Source organism: Asparagus officinalis, chromosome 2 (assembly GCF_001876935.1).
Source record: "Asparagus officinalis chromosome 2, Aspof.V1, whole genome shotgun sequence".
Lineage (NCBI taxonomy): Eukaryota > Viridiplantae > Streptophyta > Magnoliopsida > Asparagales > Asparagaceae > Asparagus > Asparagus officinalis.
Window position 1 is genome coordinate 3,544,216 of NC_033795.1, and position 20,052 is coordinate 3,564,267.

Genomic DNA, 20,052 nt, shown 5'->3' on the forward strand with positions numbered 1-20,052 from the left:
TCTAAGTGTTCCAGTTTGCTATTTTCAGGCACTTGGTCTTCTGGTTTCGTGGTGTTAGTCTGCAAATTTTGGTGATACTTATCATGCTTTGTCAATGTTTACATAAGAGCGCGTTGATGTTTAAATGAATTTAGCACCATAATCATTGTCTTAAAAAGTCTCTGCCTTGTTCGTCTAGGCCTAGGATTACCTAGGCCGTCTAATTAGCGTCTAATTAGCGTCTGAAGTACTTAGATTGTCCACCTATATTTTAAAAGTATTTAGGGGAGATTGTTTATGTGGATTACACCATTTAGGTCTTGATCGTGATTTTCTGTGTTGCAGCCTTCACGTCCTTTAGCCTCCTTCAAACTCCTTTAACTTCCAAATGTTTACACATCCACTATCTCCTACGATCTTTAGTAGAATCTTCTTGACCACCACTTAAATAAAGAAAGAAATCCGTCTAGACACCAATTTGACACCTAAGCTTTTTATAATGTCAACATTTACTATCAATTATTGTAATTAAAGATAAAAAAAAAATCCTCCTAGGCTTTACGTGTCGGGTCCAATGCCTAGGACTCTTAACGCTTTCTATAGCCTTGTTAGTTATTATTTTGACTATTTAATATTAAATATGCATGGTTTATTGTGGATCTAAGATTGCTATCTACTTTTTGATAAATTTATATAAATTTAATACGTATTTTTATTAATTATTATAATTAAATAATTTTAAAAATAGCCAAACGCCTAGGTGCCGTCTAAGCACTAGCTCAAACACCTAGTTCGCCTAGCGCTTTCTATAACATTAATCATAATTTATATCGATATTATTTGGCAGAAGATGTGACTCCTTGTAACATAATTTACTGTTTGGTGGAGCTTGATGAGCTCAGAGCACTTCAGATTAGCAACGAGTTAATCTACTCTTCTATACTTAAAAAGAACTGAGAACCTAAGAATTATTGTTCATACTACAGTAAATACTACAGTCCTAATCTGCACTCTATGTTTGAATTATTGTTTAAAAATATTGTAGTATAAACAGTAAACCAAATTTGCCCTCTATACTTGGAGTTTTTTATTTCAAATTATTGTAGCATGAACAACACTACAGTAATTTAATGTGCCATGAATATTAACAAAAATCTGCCCTCCATACTTGAAGGAGTATTTTTACTTCTCATTATTCATTCTACAGTAAAAAAACTGTAGCGTAACATAAAATATTTTTACTACGGTATTACCATTTGGATCCTTCTTTAAATATGGATATAATTCCTAAATCAAATGTATTAAAACTTGGATTCTTTTTAAGTATAAAGGAGTAAATATGAATTTTACATCAAATGTATTAAAACTTGCATCATTCTTCAAGTATAGAGGAGTAGATATAATTTTTAATTTTAAACATAAAATAATCAAATCAAATGTATTAAAATTTAGGGGGAAAAGTTTAAAATGCAGTGCTTAAAAAAACAGTGGGGCTGTGCATTGCACGAGGTGAACACTAGTGTTGATATAATACTGAGTTTTTATAATACTGATGGCGGCTCCGTATGTTATAAACGATAATATCTGTTATCGAAGAAATTTTCTAAATAAACTTATTCACAATTTTTTTTAAATTGACCCCCTTGAGTTTTTTTACAAAAATCGACCCATTTTCTCGTCACGTCAGCATCGAAAGTGGGTCGATTTTTTTAATCTAGTTCCTAAATAGTCGGGGTTGCCAACCCCGACTATTTAGGGTATAGAATGTTTGGGTTTAGGATTGTAATTGGGGTTTTGCAACCTCCTAAATAGTTGAGGTTGGCAATCCTGACTATTTAGGAACGTGATTAAAAAAAATCGACGCACTTTCACACCACGATGTTGACGTGACGAGAAAGTGGGTCGGTCATTATAAAAAAAACTCAAAGGGGTTTATTTTAAAAAAAATGTGAATAGGTTTATTTAGAAAATTTCTTCATCTGTTATTTTAAAGATAAAAATGGGGGTTCTTTGCAGTTTTTTCTATTAACGGTACCAAATTCACCTAAGCCATTGTTGATGATGCTGAAGGGAGATATAATCAAGCTGGTGACAACTTTGGATACTTTCTCCCTGTCCCCTGCAGTAGACCATTGAAGGCTTTATATCAAAATAATCGGCTATATGATTTATTCTGAATTTAATAACATCACCAAAATGCGTTTTATTCGTTCCTCTACTAAAAGAACACATGAGCTATGATGACCAAACTAGATCGACACCGACGTCTTAGTTTCTTTGTACCAGATAAATTAAGTAGGAGCTCGTTTCAGTATATCTCAAATATCCTTCAAACTGTACAGAGCTCTAAGGGAATGCAAATTAAGGTTAGCCCGAAAACTAATGCAAGCAAATGACTGTTTTACTCAAAAGTTCAACTGATTTCACAGGGAATTGTTCGGCCGTACACAGCTCAAAAAATTGAGGTTCCCTTCACAGAGATACGATTACTTGTACAATTGATGCCTGTAGTTTCGACGGGGAACGCTCTACGTGTCTACAACCATTTCTAGACCGAGGAAGAAGCAAAAGAAGAGGGGTATATCGAAGGATGAAGCTACAGTAACTTTGCCGCTTCAAATTTCTTGAAGGTTCTTTGAGTACTTAGTACAGTCATATGGCCCGATATCTTGAGCCTTCTTCTTAACCTGCAATACGAGAATATCAATATTGGGACACTGGGAGCTAAATCATACTATGTATGAAGGAAAAAGGCAATGCTAACTACGCTACAGTTCGTATACTAACTTTGGTACAAGACTCGGGACATCATCATAATTGAAATCCCACATGCTTGCTGTCTTCATAGTATCACAGATTCACGTAGTATGAGAAGTAGACATATAGTCAACATTGCTCCAGAAAGAATAATGAAACTAAAAGAGGAGATGACGAGGAGAAACAACTAATCATATTCTGTCATAAAGTCTACTGTGATTTGTTTAATCCATTTTTCGTAATTTCTTTTCCAGCTCTAAGAACAGAAACATTGACTCGGGTGTTACATTTTCTTAGTTGGGAATCTTGCTGAGAATCAAGATTTTACACTGGTAGGCATAGGGAACGTTCAGATGACAGTGTGTATTGAACTTTGAGATTAATATGTAATCTGTAAACCAAAAATATCAGAGCTATCGCTATCTACTTCAAATGCAAAAGCAAAAGGTTTGTGTTAGGTTAGCATGAATACTTCAAATATGAAGCCGTGTCATGGCCACAAGCGGCAGACACGCATTTTGGACGTGATATTGTATGTAATTTTAAGTATCTCCATACAATATAAGATTTATGGCTTTGCAAGTAATAGAAAATAAATGTAATCAATATGAAACAAAATGAGATTGTACCGGTGACCAGGGACTGGGCTCTGGCAGAGCTTTATCTGGTGGCGAATGTTGTACAGGGCCTGTTTTCTTTTCCAGTATGTCCTGTAAAATAGATATGCTAAGGCATGAAACCAAATAAGGAAAATATACGCAAGATTTATATATAGTTGTGAATATAAATGCAGGAAAAAAAAAACTAAGGCGTTATTTGCAGAACAAAAAAGTTCATGCTATAGTATAATGATGTCTATAAGAACCAATTTAAGATGTTTTCCACATAGATGTAAGGTTCAACTTGGAGCACATTCCTAAGTTTGAGAAGGCATCACGGAAGAGCAGAGCAGATCTTATCAACCTGATATCAATCTAAATTCCTAATGTCTGTGCTCTGTGAGCCAGTGAAATAGTCGCTGGCAAAGGCAGCTAAAGGAAGTACATGGATTAGCCAACCAAATATCTAATCAATCAACTGTAAGCAAGATGTAGAATGTACATATAACAACATCATACGAAGCGTCTGGACAAGTCAACTAAAGGCAACATATAGATTCTGTTGTCGACAAGTAGGAATATCTACTAGCAGTTTGGCCTCATGAATAAGGGAAAATTTCTCCAAAATTCTTCTAATCCAGGAAGAATCTGAGAGAAGGTAACTATATTCAAAGATAAGCCAAATCAACGTCCAAAACATGGTCACAGTTCCAAACTAAACACACAAAACTGACTATAGATACTATCCCTGCTAAAATGATACAATAACTCGCAAAGAAGACAAATTCACAATAAGCACCCATAAACCAGCTCATCATAAAAGAGCAACCGATTTCGTCGTCGCAGGCTTTACTAGGAGCACAGATTAAGATCAATACTAATGATGGCAACCAAAACTTGCTAAAAGCAGGCAACTTTTTGAAACCAGAATCCAGAGTCGTTTAGAAGAAAAGTGAAATTGGACATCCGTGTCAAGTGCCAATGAATAGGAAAAACCAGCAAATCAGATCTTTCATACAAAAAAAGAAAGAGCGCAGAAGCAATTTAGAAATGGAATCAACAGAGGAAATGACATGATCATGTTGAGAAGCAGCAATTGTCAGGATATACAGTGGTAGATGGTTAATTCTTCTCATGAGCTGAAAATGAAAAAATGCATCTGAGATGGTAATCCTTGGGCATTGAATATTTTCTTTAATAAATTACAGTCCTTGGAAGACTGTTAAACTGTTCATCTCACTGAAAATTGCTTTCATTCACAGGAACCAAAGAGGACTGATCACTGATGCGTGCATATTTTGTTTAAAATGCTGATTTGGAGTTCTAAAACAACATACATTCAGTGTTTTTCATGATTACTTTGGAGGAGTGTAGGTGTAAATTTTGATCTCCCGAAACAGGGATTTCGTTTGTATTGATAAGAATAGCTTATTACAAACTAATGAATCGAAATTACAACAGAAACGGAGGGAATACCCTCCTTGTTTAACGTGGGGACTTTGGTAACTATAGGACGCCTCGCTCGGTTCTCGCATCGAGTCTGCTTCCCTTGGACGATTCGACCGAGGTTGCTGGTGAACTTAAGTACGCAGTAAAAGCTCGTGCTAGTCGAGTTCGAGTTTCCGAGTTCGATGGCGATCAGGGCCCGAAGCTAGGAGAGGATGCTATAATGCAAAGGTCATGCAAAGAGCTTGTCGTCAACTCCGTCGAGAGTTGAGAGCTATGGTTCAGCTAACCGATTGAATTAATCAGTTAACTATGAGCCAACCGAACCTCCTTTCTGTAGCCAGGAGAGGTTCTTAAATAGAGGAGAGACGGCGTGGTCACTCCTTGAATCATGGGATATAACCATGTACTGTTAGGAGATATCATACTTCTCACTTGTACTGTGAGCGGCCGTTTGAGTGGCTCGAAGCACTGTACTCTCTCTTTCACATCGTGGGAGCGGGAAGGCCCATCCCTATACGCATGATATTGCGGCTGTCAGGTACTCTGTCTGGTTCGGCGAGCTTACTGATCGTAGGCGAGTTCAGCTCTTGACTCGTGCAGGCGAGGCGAGCTTCATGCAGGCGGACTTGGCGATTGTATGGATTTGACCAATCACTCGTACTGTGAGCGGCTACTTGATGGGCTCGGAGTACTGTGCTCCTTCTCTTCACGTCGTGGGAAGTGGGAAGGTCCCTCCCTGTACGTGGTATAGCAGCCACCAAGTACTCTGACGAGTTCAGCGAGCTTACTGATCGTAGGCGAGTTCAGCTCTTGACTCGTGCAGGCGAGGCGAGCTTCATGCAGACGGACTTGGCGATTGTATGGATTTGACCAATCATTCGTACTGTGAGCGGCTACTTGATGGGCTCGGAGTACTGTGCTCCTTCCCTTCAAGTCGTGGGAAGTAGGAAGGCCCCTCCCTGTACGTGGTATAGCAACCGCCAAGTACTCTGGCGAGTTTGAAGAGTTTATTGATCGTAGGCGAGTTCAGCTCTTGACTCGTGCAGGCGATGCGAGCTTCATGCAAGAGGACTTGACGATTGCATGGATTTGACCAATCACTCGTACTGTGAGCGGCTACTTGATGGGCTCAGAGTACTGTGTTGTTTCCCTTCACGTCGTGGGAAGTAGGAAGGTCCCTCCCTGTACGTGGTATAGCAGTCACCAAGTACTCTAGCGAGTTTGGCGAGTTTGCCGTTTATAGGCGAGTTCGACTCTTGGCTCGTGCAGGCGAACTAAGTAAGCAGGCGGATTTCAGTTGCTTGGATGATGTCGACTCGTGCGGACGAGTCAATCATGCAGGCGAATCTGTGATCGCCAAATGTGGGCGAATTTGGTGATCGCGTGGTCTTGGCTCGTGCTGGCGAGTCAAGTACGCGTGTGAGCCCTATTTTCAGTTCGTGCGGGCAACTTGAATACGCAGACGGATTTCATGTTTATCTGCTAAGGTAATTTTTACCGTCTACAAGGAGGAAAAGATGTAATGCTGTTCTGGATCACTAATTAGTCAGGGAGAAGACAAATTTTCGAAGTATACTCAAATTTGATAAGAGGCGACAGTCAGTACGAAGGTGTCTCCCATTGAAATGGGTCTGTTACGAATCAGAAACTACGGAGTGCTTCTTAGAAGATTTTGCAAGAGTTTTCTTTCCACTATTACTAAATGCCGTGAATAGAGTTTAAACATCATTATAAATATGTAAAAATGATTAATTTGTAGACTACAATAGTAGTTGGATAATATTCAACAAAGAACTTCTCAATATTTTTTTAATGTAAAGTAAGCTAACCTCCCCCAAAGCCTCAAGAGCAGCTACCCACTCATCTGAGAATGGTACTGCATTAGGCAAAACCTCACCACGTGAAGCATCAGTACCTGTCGTATGCCTGCAATAAAGGAGTGTTGACAAGGATCAGATGCATGCTATGTTCTCTAAAGCATAAAACTTAGAAAAGCGTTATCTTGATAGCCTCGAATACCCACTCGCACATCGACAAATCCTGTTTCCTTGAGCTGACGGCTTTTATTGTGTCACAATGTGGTCTGGAATCTTGAAACTCCATTTCTTCTATATGCACTGGTTCATGCTTTTCTAAGAGGTTACTATTTGGTTCACTTGTCAAACCGATCCATCTAGATGCTGCAACATGGCTGCATATCCCTGAGCTTGAAGATAAAGGAATATCAGCTTCAAAACTGTTACTAGAATAAGCACTTGGAGATTCCTTTCCTATAGACAGGTCAGCTTCTGTTGAAGCATCAAACAAATTGCTTCTGGCCGTAAACAAAAGTTCCAAGTCAGAGGGAAAAACAGAAGCTCCAACTGATTGTTTGTTCTCAAAAGTAACCGGATAATGACAGGAAAAATTAGAATTTCCAGCTGATAGATTCTTCTCAGTGGAAATTGAATATGTTCTATCTCTCACGACTTTGTCATCTAACATTTTGGACAGAATATGTTCCCTGAAAACACCTTGTACTTCTTTTGAGTCATGTTCTTGTAGCTCAGAGTATAAATGTGATTCCTTGGAACATGAAAGATCACTGTTGGAATCTTCTTGAGGTGGGTAATCATCACAATTATCCCCGGGAACATTAATTTTTGAAAATTGCTGGATACTTTGCACAAAGGATTCACTGCTCATCTTTGGTGAGCTAGCACCATGCTCTATTTCCCTGACCCTACCAAAATCAGGATTCTGTGAAGGTGATACTACAGACTGCTCATTAATATCTTGGTCAACCAGCAAGAGATCAGATCCTAACTGTACTCTACTATCCATCTGACGGCAAGACCTTTCAGAACTACTGGGTGTTCTCCTAACAACATTACCTCGATTAATCTCTGAGTTTGTTTCTGTTCTAAGATAAATATCACGAGGCACAGGCGGCTTCAAGCAACTCGAAGCCAAACAGGCCTGAGAGCTGCTAGATATGACAGAAGCTGCATTAGGATTTGCTGCACCAGTACCTTTTCTATTTTGCAATCCAACTGAAGTAGTTAGAGGCCTCATGTAACCAATCGGTCTCAGATTCATAGGTTTACTGAGAGAAGATATTTTACATTCTGATGGTTGGGTTTGTCCCTGATTTTGATTGCGGTATGAAGGAGAAACTTTTTCCTACAAGACAGGAAAATGAAAGGTTTCACAACAATGTTAAATCAAAATAAATACTAAGAATAACGAATGTCAAATGGAAGGCCATGGTAAACTCTGCTCTATATCATATACAAAGTCGGTTACTTTACATTCAGTCAGCATGAGTATGTGTAGAGACACACTAAAATAACAAAAAGACGGGGTTTTAAAAAAACATAAATTAGAATGTTATCGCACCATATTACTATCAAAAACTTAAAACCTTATATATAAGCTAGAAACAGATATCCATATAGAAGCAATGTTTTCATCATGGCATGTGTTCACGTTCTGATTATTTAAGGGCCAACTCCTAAACGTAATGACCAATGATGTAGTTATGCTAATAGTTTGTCAGAAGCCCACAAACAGAAGTCTTTAAGAACAGAGACCGTGTAGAGGGCATAGACACTTCACCTGACGAAAAAATCCTAATGACGGAGATGGCATCCGCAATGCTGATGGCCTTGCATTTGTGGGAGGAGGATGACCTCCTGAATCCTGGCTTTGTGGAAGCAAAGGAGCTGCTTTAGCAGGGGCACAAGAAACAGCTACATGCAACTTGGACGAGGATGATCTGTTTGTTATCGTTTTTGAAGTGGCAGTATAATTCTCAGCCTGTGGCCACCATAATTCAGAAGAGAAAATCTCAAAAACTGCTTTAAAGTTGTAAAAGATGAAGGACAGAGAATTATAAAAATATTTCACACTGGACCAAAACCTTGACTCATATGTTTCTATAATTTTTCAAGTAATGATTTTATAACAAATTTTGGGATTAAGGCTTATTCTTGTTGTGTTGAAGACAGTATCTTCTTCCAGTATTTAATAAACTTTTGTTAAGACAGTATATTGAAAAAAAAATTGTTGTTTGATTTCATTTGTACACTAAGCAAAATAAGTAGTCAATGCTCCTTTTAGCTTACCAAAATTTTCCCATGATTTTCAGCAGAAAATTTGGAAGAAGAGGAAGAGCATGCAAGGTCCATTTTTGCATTGGACAGTCTTGCACTAGCATTCTGTCCAACATTAACTACAAGACATATGATAACAGATAATCAGAGAACATAATTCTATTACAACCACCTTGAGAAACTAAATCACGTTCAGAAAGAAAAGAACCTTTAACAGCACTATGATCAGTCTTGGAACTTTTTGTAGTTACATTCTTCGAAGTTGTGGGAAAAGGTAAATGTAATTTTGCCGGTGTGAACTTTGGGAGTTTTGATGTTGGATTTACTCTACTCACATTTGCAACCCTCTTTTGTGTATTCTCAGAGTTAAGATCACATATAAATAAAACAGGAGAACAAATGTACAAAACATTGAATGGAAGAATAACTATCATTCTAAAATAATGCAAGGAAAAAGGATATGAATGTGTAGATGGTGATCGTGGAATATTTCTGAAAATGCCTTTGGCTGAAGGTTTCTTTCCTGATGTCTGACAAGTGCATACCAAAGTTAGTTGAACACCCCAAGAACTTCACTTTACAAACAAAATCAGTTAATAACATGCTGAGTATCGGGAACCAAGGAACTTGACAGAGAAAACAACATAAAACCTATCCCAATATAACTAACCATCCCATGTGCTTCTGGCTCCTCATTGCTTGAGGAGAATAATTTTCTGGGCCTTGAATCTTTCCTTTTAGAGTTTGTAACAGGACCATGAGGTGGCGGCTTAATGTTGCTTTTACTGTACTCTGTCAGTGGCGACATCTCGCTAACCGACGCAAGATTGTCACTTGATTTATTTGTAGATCTACTAAGAAAAGACAATTCCATCTGATCTAGTACACCTGATCAAACTGAAATTATGTTAAAAAATTTTAATGATAAATGCGTGCGACGTAATCCTTTGGAAAATACAGCACCTTCCTCAGTAAAGAAAGCTTGATTCCAAGCCAAGCTTTTCCTCAAGTTGCATCCTCCAACCTTTTTGTTCCTATTTCTCTGCATCAAAGCCCCTATTTTGTCTTCTTGGACTGAACAAAGATTCTCCTTTTCTTCCATCTCATCATCCAATGACCCTGCATGTGGAAAACACAGACTATATTCTAGCAAAAATAACTCATTTCCTCAACATCAACAGCCCCCACCCATAAACAGATAGAATTTTGAAACTAAAATAAAATAAATGTAGCTAAATTTGCAATTACACTATGTAATTTCTAATCTACTTATTCTATCTTTCGAATTTCTCTAAAAAACACCAACTTTACGAGAACCATCAGATGAATAAAAAACAAGAAAAAAAAATCCCTAATGGAAAGCACTAAGAACTCATGGTCCATCTCATCCTCGAATGGCCCTGCATTTGAAAAATGCAGGCCAAATTCTTACAAAATAGCTCTTTTTCATATCAGTTACACTATTTCAACCACAAACAATTGACGAAAACCCTAAAATAAAACCTCATGATCTGAAGAAAAACCTAACCCTAGAGAGAAGAAGAGAAGGGTACCTGTCATTGGAGACTGAAGCATTGGAGCTTCTCTCTCTTCGGTCATCTTAGCGACGGAGAGATCTACAGTCTCCGTTCTCACTTCGATTTTATTTTGTTTTTTGTTTTTTGTTCCCGTGTTTTTGAATATGCACGGGATTTGATGCGTTTTATCCGAATTTTTTTTTCAAGTGATCGCGAGCGGGAAATGTTAGGCACCCTATCTCTAACACCCATTGCGTAAGAGTGGGACCCACTAACTACGTTTGACTCTCTGAATTGTGGGGTAATCATATCGCTTCTGGTCGCGTCGTATATTTTTATTTGGAAAAAGGGGAAATTTCAGAAAACCCATTGAACTCAAGGATTTTTGCACAGATTGAACCACCTAAAACCTTTCTAATGACAAGAACCCCCTGAACTTTGTGAATTATCATGAAGAATGAGACAGCATGCTTGTTTGCTAATCAGGGTCAATGCTGCAAATAAAATTGCAAGGTATTGTCGGTTAATACTGGAATATATTGGGTGATATGGACGGTTGGAAGATTCTAATACGGTTCCCATGTTCTTGGGTTTGATTCTGGGTTGAATTATAGAATTAAAAAAAACCCGCTACATAATTCTTCACCCCAATGATTTATGTCAACAACAATAAATTTATAATCTCTCTCACCCTCCCTCCCTCCCTCCCTATATCATGAATCATCACTCATCAGAGCCTTTTGCATACCCTAATCATTTTTGTTAGATAGAAATAGTGTAAAATTGTTAAGTCAATATGAAAATATCATATACTATCATCACAGCTATGAATTATGTTGTTTCATTTATTCATTTTTATAAGACTAACTCACTAAGCTACTACCATGAACTTCACATCATTGTCGTATAACTATCATAATTTTATGCTATTGTCGGATAGCCACCATGAACACTTACATTATTCTCTTCTTAGATATTATTTCTCGACTCATTTTAACTCTCTTCTAGCGAGATAAACTAAAAGAGTTACAAAAGGGAAAACGTTAATTAATAGTGTTGTTATTTGTTGGCCCAAATAAGATGGCCCATTACCACTTAGGCCCAGTTCCCTCTTCTCAGCAACTTATGTGCCCTAGCCCCTCTATTTTCTTCTCCTACCCGATACTTCAAGATCTCCTCCGATCTCTGTGATCCGATGGCCGCCGCTGTGAGTCCCATCCGTAGGTCGGCTCCTACCTCTCTAAACCCTAGCCTCCTCCTCCATGTCGGCTGCCCCCTTCCCCATATAAGGTGAAGGGCCGGTAGTAGCTTGGAATAGGAAGAAAAGAGACGGCCGCAAGGGTAAGGTCGAAACCCTCCCCTAGGGTTTCGCTCAGGTGAGGTGACGGAAATCTGTTTCTGTAGTTATTAGCTTGATCTTGTCTGCATCGCCATTTTTGCTGTTCCTCTGCATTCAATCTGTTTGAATAATTACAGTTAAATCAATGGTATTCAATCTGATTTATCTCTGCCTTTGTTGAAAAAATTACAGTAAATCTTTGGGTCTGTTAAATTTTTTTTCAGAAATTAAAATACTGTTTTTTTTGGGGAGTGCTCGTGTGAAAGATCAAAGAGATTGAAACAAGAACTTTGTGTTCATCGTTCTTCTCATTTGTTCGTGCTAGTTGCTTCACACGTTTCGAGCCGGATAATTACCAAAATCGTGCTATTTTTTTGCTGTTTGTTTTTCTGTGTGAAAAATGTCCGCTGCTAATCAATATAGTATGATTCAATATGGTATGGCTCCGTTCAACGGAAAATCTGATTTTAGCATTTGGAAACAAAAAATAAAATGCATCTTAATTCAACAGAAGTCCGTTAGGGCTGTTGGTCAGACTTATTTAACCTCTGACACTGAAAATAAACGGGCGGAAATGAACGAAAATGCTTGTTCCACAATTTATTTGAACTTATCTGACTCTGTGATTAGAAAAGTTGGAATTTTGGACTGTGCTAAAACTCTTTGGGATAAACTTGAAGAACTCTATACTGAAACCTCTTTGCCCAGTAAAATGTTTTTGCTTGAAAATTTTTTCAAATTTAGATTGGATATGTCTAAGGACATTGAGGAGAACCTAGATGTTTTCACAAAACTTATTTCAGATATTAAGTTAACTGGTGATAAACATATAGATGATTATACTCCTATTGCCCTTCTAAATGCTATTCCTGACTCATATAGTGATGTGAAATCTGCTATTAAATATGGTAGAGATGAGGTTACCCTTGATGTTGTGGTCAATGGTCTTAAGAGTAAGGAATTAGATTTAAAACATTCTGGGTGAAATAAAAATTCTGGTGAGGTTATGCATGTGAGGGGTAGGCCTCAGAATAAGTCTAATTACCAAAAGAATGCTAGTAATGGGGAATCAAGTAAGAAAAAATTTGAAAATGGAAGAGGTAGATCTAAGTCCAGGTTTAAAGCTAAAAAATGCTATAATTGTCATGAAACTAGTCACTTTATTAAAGATTGTCCTAAGCCTAAGAAAAATCAGCAAAATGAACATGCTAATATGGCTGTCTGTGAGGGCAAAATGGGTGAGATTTTCATGATTAATAATCTGTGTGATTATGCATATTTGAACTCTGTGTTATCTGATCCTTTGTGTAAATCAGATTGGTTAGTAGACTCTGGTTGTACTTTTCATATGACTCCTTTTAAAACCTTGTTTTCAAACTACAAGAAAATAGAGAATGGCTTTGTGTCAATGGCAAATGAAAAGAAATGCAATGTTTTAGGAACTGGTGATGTATGCCTTAGGTTTTCCTCTGGTTCTGTGTTTACTTTGAAGGATGTTAGGCATGTTCCTGATTTACGTTATAATTTGATTTCTTGTGCATCTCTAGAAAATGATGGCTTGGAGGGAAAATGGGGTAAAGGGGTTATGAAAATTCTGAAAGGGTCTCTTGTTGTTTTTACTGCTAAAAAACAAAATAATTTGTATATTTGTCATGCTGAACCTGTGCTTGATTCTGTTAACTCTGTGATAGGTGATAAATCTGTTTTATGGCATAATAGATTAGGTCACATGAGTAATAAAGGATTAGAAATTTTGCATAAAGGAGGTCACTTTGGTAGTGATAAAATATCCCCCATCCCTTTCTGTGAATCTTGTGTGCTAGGAAAACAACATAGGGTTACTTTTCCTACTTCTTCTTTTCCTAATCAGTCTAAGTGCACTAGTGTACTTGAATATTTGCATGCTGATGTGTGGGGTCCCTCTAGTGTGCCTACGCATGGAGGGAACCAATATTTTCTTTCCATAATTGATGATTATTCTAGGAAAGTTTGGGTTTTACTCATGAAACAAAAATCTGAAGTTTTTGATAAATTTAAAAACTGGAAAATTATGATTGAAAACCAAACGGGAAAGAAAATAAAAACTCTTAGGACAGACAATGGTCTTGAGTTTTGTAACAAACAATTGAATGATTTGTGTACTACTTGGGGTATTAAAAGGCATAAATCTGTTCCCTATACACCCCAGCAGAATGGGGTTGCTGAAAGGATGAATAGAACGCTCTTAGAGAGGGTGAGGACTATGTTGGCCACATCTGGGCTCTCCAAGAAGTTCTGGGGAGAAGCTGTTTGTACTGCAGCAATGGGGTTGCTGAAAGGATGAATAGAACTCTCTTAGAGAGGGTGAGGGCTATGTTGGCCACATCTGGGCTCTCCAAGAAGTTCTGGGGAGAAGCTGTTTGTACTGCGGCCTATTTGATTAATAGGTCTCCTTCTGTTCCCTTAGGAGGGAAATGCCCTGAATTTGTGTTCACGGGCAAACCTCTTGATTTAAATAATTTGAGAATTTTCGGGAGTGCTGGCTATGTGCATCAAAAGATTGATAAGTTAGAACCTAGATCTAAGAAATGTGTTTTCTTAGGATATCCTGAAGGGGTAAAAGGTTATAGGCTTTGGAATAAGAGTGAACCGGGGTTTAAGGTAGTGATAAGCAGAGACGTTGTCTTTAATGAAAATGAATTTCCTTGTTTACCTTTACATGTTCCTATTCCTGAAAATGATGCTCCAAATGAGGTGGAGCAAAAGCCTATTATTAATCAACCCAAATCATTTCCTGAAGAAAAATTGAATGATATAATTATTGAAAATCAAGATGAGATTATTCCAAATGAGGTGGAGCATGATATGCAGGAAATAGATAACATGCATGATTTGAATGATTATCAACTCACTAGGGATAGAAATAAAAGAAACATTAGGAAACCTGAAAGATATAGAGATTGCAATTTGATAGATTGTAATATGTCTGAGTTTGCCTTTAATGTGTTTGAATCCCTTGAGTGCAATGAACCTAAGACTTATAAAGAAGCATTAAGGTCAAAATATTCTGAAGAATGGATTAGTGCTATGAAGAGTGAGATGGAATCCCTAAAAATTAACCAAACATGGAAACTTGTTCCTAAACCTGCTAGTTGTTCTGTAGTGGACTGTAAGTGGCTGTTTAAGGTAAAACAAGAATCTGAAAATGTTAGGTTTAAGGCTCGGTTGGTAGCTAAGGGATTTACTCAAAAGGAGGGAATTGATTATGCTGAATTTTTTGCTCCTGTTGTCAAATTCACTACTGTTAGAATTATGCTTGCTTTAGTTGCTCATTTTAATTGGGAATTAAAACAAATGGATGTAACTACTGCTTTCTTGCATGGTGATCTTAATAAAAATATTTATATGCACCAACCTGAGGGCTTTGTGGACCCTAAATTGCCTGATCATGTGTGTTTGTTAAAAAAAAGCTTTGTATGGTTTAAAACAATCACCTAGGCAATGGAATATTAGATTTGATAAATGCATGCAATCTTTAAAGTTTAAAAGGAAAACTGCTGATCATTGCCTGTATTATAAGAATATAGACTCTGTGCCTGTATTTCTTGTAATTTATGTGGATGACATGTTGATTGTTAGTCCTTGTTTGAAGTCTATTGAGCATGTTCAAAAATGTCTTTGTGAAAATTTTGACATGAAAGACTTAGGTGATGCTAAAAGAATCCTAGGCATGAATATTATTAGGGACAAAAACAAATCTACTCTAGTTTTAAACCAAAGTTCATATGTTGAAAAAATTTTGAGTAAATTTGCTATGTCTGATGCCAAATCTGTGAATGTGCCTCTTGCTTCCCATTTTGTGTTAAGTAAGGATCAATCTCCCAATACTGAAACTGAAATAAATGATATGAAGAAGGTGCCATATTCGAATGCTATAGGATCTGTCATGTATCTCATGGTTAGTACTAGGCCTGACATTGCATATGCGGTTAGTTGCTTGAGTAGATATATGTCAAACCCTGGTATGCCTCATTGGAATGCCTTGAAGTGGCTTTTAAGATATTTGAAATCCTCTGTGGATGTAGGATTAACCTTTTCTAAGTGTTCTGAAGGTGTCAAACTTGCGGGCTATGTAGATTCCAATTATGCAAATATAGGGATAATAGAAAATCTACCACTTCCTATGTGTTTACTTTGTGTGGCTCTTGCATAAGTTGGAAATCCCAATTATAACCCATTGTTGCTTTATCTACTACCTGCCACTGAAGCTTTTAAAGAAGCTATTTGGCTTAGGGGCCTTATATCTGAAATTGGTTTTCTTGATAAAAATATGGTTGTATTTTCTGATAGTCAATCTGCTATTCAACTTTGTAAAAATCCTGTTTTTCATGATAGAACTAAACATATTGATGTTAGATTTCATTACATTCGGGATATAGTTAAAAAGGGTATTGTCAAGTTAGAGAAAATTCCCTCTGAATTTAATCCTGCTGACATGGGTACTAAGTGTTTGCCTGCTGAAAAATTTATCTCGTGTCAAAGAATCTTGAATTTTGATTTTGGGTAATTTTCCTTTGCTTTGTGTGTTGCCTTTGTGGCCTATTAACTTGCTTTGTGCTTGTTAATAGAACCTATCGGCTGCTCACATGGGTTCTCAGGTATAACGCATTCGTCTGTCCGACGCGTCTTCTTCTGAGTAGACATTGCCTTGTTGGCCTTTACAGGAGTCACACGTTTGGACTCACACCTCCGTGAGGGTGGAACTTTAACGGGCTCCTGATTTTCTACATGCACCGCCAAGTGGGTCGTCGCAGCAATCAATTTGTTAAGAGGTCGTGTACGACTCCCGGTCTGGGTTTCCTTTGCTTTGTGTGTTGCCTTTGTGGCCTATTAACTTGCTTTGTGCTTGTTAGTAGCTTTGTGATTCTTTTCCCCTTTGAACTCGATGACCGTTTGGTAGAGTTCGGTCCTTTGTGGACTTGGTATGCTCGGTGATTTTACCCCGATCTTTGTGATCTGAGTTTACTTTGTGTATTCTCTTCCATTGCTTGTATTTTCTTTGTGATCATACAAGTAATAATTTGGCGATGATGAGTCCTGCAGTTCCATGTTTTTCCTTTGTGCACTACTTTGGGCCAAAGGTGGAGATTGTTGTTATTTGTTGGCCCAAATAAGATGGCCCATTACCACTTAGGCCCAGTTCCCTCTTCTCAGCAACTTATGTGCCCTAGCCCCTCTATTTTCTTCTCCTACCCGATACTTCAAGATCTCCTCCGATCTCTGTGATCCGATGGCCGCCGCTGTGAGTCCCATCCGTAGGTCGGCTCCTACCTCTCTAAACCCTAGCCTCCTCCTCCATGTCGGCTGCCCACTTCCCCATATAAGGTGAAGGGCCGGTAGTAGCTTGGAAGAGGAAGAAAAGAGAGACGGTGTCTTGAGAGATCAGTGAGCTCTCCCCTTTGTGTTCTTGGTGGTGCACTGTGTGTGAAAAACGGGGACTGATTTAGCAGGTTTCTGAGCCAAACGACAACGCAGATCCTCAACAAATAGAAAGAGAGTTGCAGAGGAGGAAAGCAATATGAGATGATGTAAAAGAGATTTAGAAAGAATTATATAAAGACATTGAGAAAATTAAGAGAGAAATCAGAGAGAATTAAAGAGATTTAGCCTAAAGGGAGAAAATGAGTAGAAAAGAGGATAGAGGGCAAGTGAATATATGTTGGAGATAGAAATTAGCAGGGGAAACCGCCCCCAATGATTTTTAACTTTGTATGTATAAATCCACAAAATATAGGTTATATACCGCATTATTACTTATTAAACATTTTTGAAAAAGTTCCTCAAATTAATGACATTTCTATTAGGTACCTCAATTTTTATATATTGTGGTTCTACTCTTGATTGGATGATTAATTTGAAATAAGTTATAAGAATTGTGAGGAACTATAGCAAAAATTAATCATTTAGTAAACCAAGTTTGAAACAAATTGTACTAATTGGGGACCTATTGGTGATTTCAATGATGTGACGGGACTACTTTTATATTAATTTAGTTTCGTGCTCAGAATGGTGAGACATTATAGCAAAACTTAAATCATTTAATAAACTATGTCTAAAACTACTTACAATAACTGGGAACCTATTGGTGATTTAAATGATACGAGGGGCCACTTTTATATATGAAATATACTATTTTGTAATAATTTAAAATGAATAAATAAAGTAAAAAACATACATTATGAGTTTTGAAGAATATTGTGCACGTCAGTGATTATTAAGTGTGTTGCACTATTTTACTTATGATTTCAGATAATGTATATGAGGCAGAGGTTGTGCGCGACGGAAAGCCAAAACCAAACCGATGTGCTTCGAGAGACCAAATCAAACAAACGCCGATAGAAGACCAAACAATGCGAAATAATGGTACAAACTCAAACACAAAACTCAGAACAGGAAACCTCAATCAGGCCCAAACCGTTACGCGGTTGACCGCACATGGCGCTGCGGGCGACCAGACAGAAGACGAAAACCCACGAAAACCGATTGCATGGTCCTCGGTCGACCGCCGCACCACTCGCAATCGACCGCCAAAAGTCCAGAAACAATCCATGTTTTGTGCACGTTCGCGGTCGACCGCCGCGCCACTCGCGGCCAACCGTGAAGCATCCAAAGGTGTTTCTTCTTCTCAAAACATGTTCTTATCCAAATCTTTCGTGGTTTCTACAGCATATGGGAAAGACGAGAATCAATGAGTTTTATTGACTCGTTAAGATTACTGAATCAGACTATATAAAGCATTTACATCGTTAAATTTAGAAAGTATATTTTTTCAATTAACAAAATAGAAAATGGTTTAATGATAACATGCTTGATTTTATTTTCTCATTTGTGACGATGGCTAAACCCCCAAACCGAAGAATCCTAAACTCGTTTCCGATAGAAAGCGAAGTTGATTTGAAGTCTGAGTAAAGGTTCAGGAGGCAAAAAAGAAACTTAGGGGTTGTTAGTTACTTGAGACATTTTCATACAAAATGAGATAATCGTTAAAGTGGAATAATTTTTCGCTAACGGGATATTTTAGTGGGATAAATAGGAATAATTTTGTGAAGCAGGATATTTTGATAAAATAACGTGGGATAAATTTTTATAATCATGAGATAAATTTTTATAATCATGAAATATATATTTATGTCTTTTGAAGATATAAATACTATTTATGTATTTTAAACTTACTATTATTGATTAATGATTGCTTATAAGAATGTTCTTTACTATTAAATAACTTTTGATTAGACTATAAAATATTAATAATAATTATTGTAATGATGGTCTAATGATGGTGATAACTAAAATAGTGAAGTAAAGAAAAAAAGAAATATAAAAAATAAAAAATAACAAAATAAATATGAGTTCTAGATTTTTACCATCTAGTTCCAAGCTAAAACTTTGAATAATTTGAGAGACTAGAACTCTCATTTTTGTATAGAAAAAAAGGGATAATTTTGTACCATTATCCCAATTTTAGTTTTGTTAGAGTTCTACTTGACTAACACTGTAAAATTTTATTCTAGTTTTAGTTTAATATGACTAACACCTTAAAAATTTATCCCATAAATTATCTCAGTTCTAATTTTAAGTTCTAGGTGACTAACCCTCCGTAGAGAGAAATATTAGATAAAAAAAACAATGCAAATGATTTGTACGTGCATTGAGATATCTTGGGGAAAAAACTTACAATAGATTAGTTTGTTAGAGAATGTTCGTGTAAAAAAAGGGGAAAAAAAAAAGATAACGCGATGTGATTTTTTTTAATTTTACGAAGGTTAAAAAACAAAAGGGGTTTGAGAGCGGTGAGGCGGTTTCAGAATTTCGAGCATCTTCTCCAACACCCATCACATTTGGCATAATTTCCCCATAAACAAATAAAATAGATATTTTCCTTCTGGAAGGAAACCCAAGTTTTCCCAAACCCCACCTCGTCACATGCGTTCCACGTGCCTGCCCTGAACAGAAACCGCCGTGGCCCCCACCGGCAGTTCCCCCTCTATAAAAAGGGACGGTGCAGATCCCCTTCCCCAATTCATCCCGAGCGTCTCCTTCCTCCTCTCTTCTCCAGCGTCCGATCTCTCTCCTCCGCTCCTCACAAACCCTCAACAAAAAATCCCCCCCCAAAAAGAAAATTAAAAATAAAAAAAAAGTATAAAAATATATAAAAATCTCTCCATCAAATCTCTCTCCTTCGCTCGCGCGCAAATACGAAACAAAGGTAACCTCTCGCTCCCTCGCTCCCCTTTGCTGTTTCTAGGGTTTCGATCTCGGTGATTTTGATGGATCTAGGG

General features: G+C 37.5%; 1 protein-coding gene across 3 annotated transcripts; it reads right to left on the bottom strand.

Annotated features, from left to right (window-relative positions):
* On the bottom strand, nt 2,271-10,556 carry LOC109829957. 3 transcript variants are annotated; one of them, XM_020397064.1, is made up of 12 exons: nt 10,432-10,556; nt 9,842-9,997; nt 9,549-9,766; nt 9,341-9,408; nt 9,087-9,232; nt 8,891-8,997; nt 8,382-8,582; nt 7,645-7,946; nt 6,808-7,599; nt 6,614-6,710; nt 3,366-3,446; nt 2,271-2,666 (listed from the first exon to the last, which is right to left on the bottom strand). In XM_020397064.1, exons 1-12 carry the CDS (start codon nt 10,475-10,477, stop codon nt 2,595-2,597), a joined length of 2,286 nt encoding a protein of 761 aa, XP_020252653.1. In that variant the 5' UTR covers nt 10,478-10,556; the 3' UTR covers nt 2,271-2,594. The 3 variants fall into 3 exon arrangements, with proteins under 3 accessions (XP_020252653.1, XP_020252652.1, XP_020252654.1); XM_020397063.1 differs by having other exon boundaries at nt 6,808-7,946; XM_020397065.1 differs by lacking the exon at nt 10,432-10,556 and having other exon boundaries at nt 6,808-7,946; nt 9,549-9,775; nt 9,842-9,920.

Excerpts from the sequence above, each read along its gene's own strand:
- LOC109829957 (XM_020397063.1), bottom strand. The coding sequence starts at position 10,477 with ATGACCGAAGAGAGAGAAGCTCCAATGCTTCAGTCTCCAATGACAG. Across the intron at positions 9,998-10,431 it reads GCTTCAGTCTCCAATGACAG|GGTCATTGGATGATGAGATG; the intron begins GTACCCTTCTCT and ends TTCCACATGCAG. Across the intron at positions 9,409-9,548 it reads AGCCAGAAGCACATGGGATG|ACATCAGGAAAGAAACCTTC; the intron begins GTTAGTTATATT and ends TGCACTTGTCAG.